General features: G+C 42.8%; 1 protein-coding gene across 1 annotated transcript; it reads right to left on the bottom strand.

Annotated features, from left to right (window-relative positions):
- Positions 1–3,965: 3,965 nt before the first annotated feature.
- Positions 3,966–4,744, bottom strand: LOC135084085 (uncharacterized). The gene is made up of 2 exons (XM_063978828.1): positions 4,193–4,744; positions 3,966–3,971 (listed from the first exon to the last, which is right to left on the bottom strand). The coding sequence occupies exons 1-2, from the start codon at positions 4,742–4,744 to the stop codon at positions 3,966–3,968; spliced, it is 558 nt and encodes a 185-aa protein (XP_063834898.1).
- Between the last annotated feature and the right edge of the window lie 344 nt (positions 4,745–5,088).

Below are 5,088 nucleotides of genomic sequence, written 5' to 3'. Positions count from 1 at the left end.
AGTGTGAGAGGTTTCTTCAGAAATAATTAGAGATGTTCGGTTTCAAATTATATTGCAGAATACTAGTATGTACAGAGGTTGGTGTGCGACTGATTGAAATATTTCTAAGTGACACATTTAGTACGAGAAAGAATAAAGAAAATCTGATACTATGTTTTGTTTTACATTTCAATTTGGAGGTGGTGCCGAGTGCAAAAGTAAATGATGTAATATTGTGACTAATTACAAGTAGGCACATCACTTCCCCTCCTTTTTAAAAAAAATATAATTAATATTACAGGTTAAATTAGCAAGATTACATACGAGAGGAAGGTTACATACGAGTATACATTTTTATATAGCATACGATTATACGAGATTACACATGTTAACACTGTTGATACGTTATCACTACACTTTCCACTTCACAACACAACACTGACGATGACGCTAGGCCACAGAGTATGCTGGTGGTGGGGCCTGCAGCGGAATGCCAGGCCTGCGGCTGGCTCGGATCCCTCGAAGTTCTCGTCTGAAGAACTCTGTATATTTGGCTTTGCAGCATTTTGCAGCCAAAAAACAGAATGCGATGAGAAGTGTTCCTGCGATTACAACAATCAGCAGGTCCAGTTTGCTGTGCGTTAAGTCGTGAAGCATGCTCGAAGTAGCTTTATTTTCTGCTCCGTTTTGGGCGATGATTACTTGTTCGCGACTTTGACTTTTTCCCATTTTGCGAGAGAGGTGTTGCAATTAAGATATTTCAGAACGTAGTGATGAATATTCAGTGCAAAAATCGTACTGTTCGCCTAATTAGGCGTCCGGATCGGGTTCTCATTTCTTCGTTGTTCACAGCATTACCATTTTTGTTGCAGTTATTGAGTGTGGACTTTGTCACTCGTTGCTGAGACTTATTTGGTTGGGTGGATTGTATTTCTGTGTTGCTATGAACTATGAATGCTGGTTTTAAGCGATCTATTGAGATCGTTTTAATGACATCCGAAATCATTATTTTGAAGTATTTATCGCCATGTTCCATAACCTTGAATGGCCCAGTGTATGGTGGTGTTAGGGGCTTAGTTACGTGGTCGCAACGAACGAATACGTATTTACAGGTTTTTAGCGCTGGATGCACGAACGTTTTCCCTTCTCGGGGTTGCTTTTGGGGAACTGCAGATAAGTTTCGAATGTGCTCTCTTAATTCATGTAAGAAAGCGTCTGTGTCAAGGTTAGGCTTTGTTGTTTCGAAAAAGTCGCCAGGTAATTTCAAAGTTGTTCCGTATACAAGTTCTGCAGCTGATATTTCGGTATCATCCCTTAAACTAGTTCTTAATCCCAGTAGTACAGTCGGTAACTCGTTTACCCACTTTTCTGTATTTCCTCTAGACATAAGGGCTGATTTAAGCGTTCTGTGCCATCGTTCAATCTTGCCGTTAGCCTGAGGATGGTAGGCTGTGGTGTGAATTTTAGTTATGCCCAATCGCTTAGTTAGGTTTGTGAATAGATGCGATTCAAACTGCCGACCTTGATCGGTGGTTATTCGCAGCGGGCAGCCGAATCTGACGATCCATGATGAGTAGACAGCTTCAGAAATGGTTTCTGCAGTGATGTCCTTTAAAGGTATAGCTTCTGGCCATCCCGTGGCTCTGTCAATCATGGTGAGTATGTATTTATACCCTTGACAGTAGGTAAGAGGTCCTACTATGTCGATGTGAAGATGGTGAAATCGATCGCTTGATGGAAATGAGCGTAACGGAGAAATTGTGTGTCGTTGAATTTTTGATTTTTGGCAATTTATGCATGTCCTTGCCCAATTGTTTACGTCTTTGTTCATACATTTCCAAAAATATCGACTTGTGATCAATTTTCGCGTTGATCGAACGCCTGGGTGACTAATTCCGTGAATTGTGTTGAAGACTGTAACACGAAACTTCTCAGGCAAATATGGTCGTGCCGATTGTTTTGATACTTCGCAATATATTGGTTTATTGCAGCTTGGATAGTTGAGTTTAATGAACTTCAAATTTTTACTCTCTAATAATGACCGTAGTTCAGGGTCGTCTTCTTGTGCCAAGGATAACTCGTTGAAGTTGATAGGTGAAGGTGTGTCGATTTGCTCGATGCGTGATAATGCGTCCGCGACTACATTTTCAGAGCCTTGGACGTGCTCAATAGATGTACAAAATTGGCTTATAAAATCCAAATGTCGTAGTCGCCTTGGTGTGTCACTACTACTCGCAGCTTTTTTATGTAATGCGTGCACGAGTGGCTTGTGATCTGTGTACACAATAACGTTTTGTCCTTCGATCATGTGCCGAAAATGTTTCACTGCCATGTAAATAGCTAGTAATTCTCGGTCAAAGGCACTGTATCGTTGTTGACATTCACTTAACTTGCAGGAGAAAAAACTTAGAGGTTGCCATTTTCCCTCTACTAGTTGTTGTAAGACAGCTCCCGCGCAGGTGTTGGATGCGTCGCTCATTATGGCAAGTGTTGCGTCAGCTTTGGGGTGTGTTAACATTGTAGAATCGCGTAAACTGGATTTGCACTTTTCAAATGCTTCAATGGCTTCCGTATTCCATATTATTTTGGTGTTGTCCTTGCGTTTAGAGTTGTGAAGGTAAGCGTTTAAAATCGATTGGTATGAAGCTGCATGTGGCAAATGACTTCTATAAAAGTTGATCATTCCCATGAAACGACGGAGTTCTGATACCGTCTCAGGTTTTGGGTATTCAGTTATTATTTTTACACGCTCCTCGATAGGTTTAATGCCTTCAGCGGTCACGTGGTATCCCAGAAAATCGAGAGCTGGCTTGCCAAATGTACATTTAGATAGGTTTATGGTAACGCCATATTGGTTAAGGCGTTGGAAGACAATATCCAAATGTTTTCTGTGAAGTTCTTCAGTTTCAGAAGCGATTAAAGTGTCGTCCACATAGTTGAATATAAAGTCAAGTCCTTGAAATACGACGTTGTTCATGAACCGTTGGAAGGTCTGACCTGCATTGCGGAGGCCAAACATCATGCGTGGGAATTCGTAGAGTCCAAATGGCGTGATTATAGCAGTCTTTTCGATGTCTTCAGGGGCGTTTGGAATAAAATGGTACGCTCTTTGTAGGTCTATGTGTGAAAATACCTTTTTTCCTGCCAAAAGGTACGTAAAGTTATGGTATCGGATATCTGTCCGGCTTTGTGATGGCGTTTAAACTGCGGTAGTCTCCACAGGGTCGTATTTCGCCGTTTTTCTTTGCTACGACGTGTAGAGGGCTTGCCCAACAGCTTTTGGAAGGCCTGCAGATTCCGATTTGCTGCATATACTCGAATTCCTTTTTCACTTTAGCGTACATATCCGGGTGTAGAGGTCGGGCGCGGGCGAAGACTGGTGGGCCCGTAGTCTCGATGTAATGCATAACATTGTGTTTTGGGATTTCCTTGTAACACACTGGCTTGGTGATGTCCGGATAAGCAGATAAGATGTCGTAATATGGCGTATTGATGTCTATTGTCTTGATTGTAGGATAGTCTTGTGTGACTATAGACCCAATAACGTTCAGATTGGTCACTGCGTCGATTAGTTTTCTACCGTTGACGTCGACTAATAGTTTGTGATGACTTAAAAAGTCGGCGCCAAGTATAGGTTGTTGCACGTCGGCCAGGATAAACGTCCATGAGTAGGGTCTGCGTAGATTTAAGTTCAGCACTAAGTTTTTAGTTCCGTAAGTTTTGATCACACTTCCGTTGGCTGCGTATAGTTTATAAGTATTGTCGCACTCGCGTGTTGAATAGGGTCTTTTGGTTGCAGGTAAAACTGATACGTTGGCTCCGGTGTCCACCAAAAAGCGTAGGCCACTGTGGGAGTCGGTCACGCATAGGCGGTGGGTGGGCGTGATGGTGCAGACATCCGCCGCTGGCTGCACCGAAGTTAGTTTTCCGGATTCATTGAGTTTGTTGTTTTCTTGTTTTTCCAACTGCACGGCTCTGCGCATTTTCTAGCTCTATGTCGAAATTTGTCATGATAGAAACACAGTCCATTTGTAGAGGTTGAGTCACGGTATGGTGTCTGATTACGGCCGCGAGATGACGAACGCTGTCGCTGATAGTTATTGTGATTGCGATAATTGTATCGAGATCTCTGTAGTTCAACGACCTGTATGCTGAGTTGTGCAATCTGTGCTTGTAATTTAGCATATTCGGATGATACAGGTTCGGAGGTTACCTCGGAAACTTGGAGCGGTCTAGTATTTTCTAATACTTTGTCTGCTATGGTTGCCAAACTTTCTAGGTCTTTGACGTCTGTAACTGCGAGGACGGCGCGTGCTGAAGATGGCAGATGGCCTTGCCACATGATGTTTAATGTGTCGTCAGGAATCTTGCCTCGTGCTAGGTCACGCATGTAGCGTAGCAGTTGCGATGGCTTTTGGTCGCCTAACTCGATTTCACTCAGCAGTTTTTGAAGTTGTCGGTTTTCAGACTCCTCGTACACTGTCAAGAGCCGTGATTTCAGAGTTCCGAACTTGTCCGTTTCCGGTGGGGACAGCAGGATGTCGCTCACTTGCTTGATTACGTCTTTCCCTAGTTTAGTCACGATGAGGTTGAACTTTGCTTCGTCGCTCAGCTTTTGTGGTTTGAGTATGGCTTCGATTTGGATGAACCACAGGCGCGGTTGGTCTTGCCAGAAGTCGGGTAGGCGGGAAGACACTGTGACGGCAGCTAACTCCGATGAAGTTGCGGGCAGCGGTGGTGGTTGCGGAGCTGGTTGTTGAAACATTTTGAATGTAGGTTGTTGTTTTTTGTCGGGGTCACCACTTTTCCTGGCCTCGGTGGATGGATGAAGTGTGAGAGGTTTCTTCAGAAATAATTAGAGATGTTCGGTTTCAAATTATATTGCAGAATACTAGTATGTACAGAGGTTGGTGTGCGACTGATTGAAATATTTCTAAGTGACACATTTAGTACGAGAAAGAATAAAGAAAATCTGATACTATGTTTTGTTTTACATTTCAATTTGGAGGTGGTGCCGAGTGCAAAAGTAAATGATGTAATATTGTGACTAATTACAAGTAGGCACAAAACCATAAAACACTAGGATACATAAAGTCGTAAGTTCTTTAA

Source organism: Ostrinia nubilalis, chromosome 25, assembly GCF_963855985.1.
Source record: "Ostrinia nubilalis chromosome 25, ilOstNubi1.1, whole genome shotgun sequence".
NCBI classification, from domain to species: domain Eukaryota; kingdom Metazoa; phylum Arthropoda; class Insecta; order Lepidoptera; family Crambidae; genus Ostrinia; species Ostrinia nubilalis.
The sequence above is the reverse complement of the archived record's forward strand: the minus strand, read 5'-3'. Positions and strand labels throughout refer to the sequence as shown.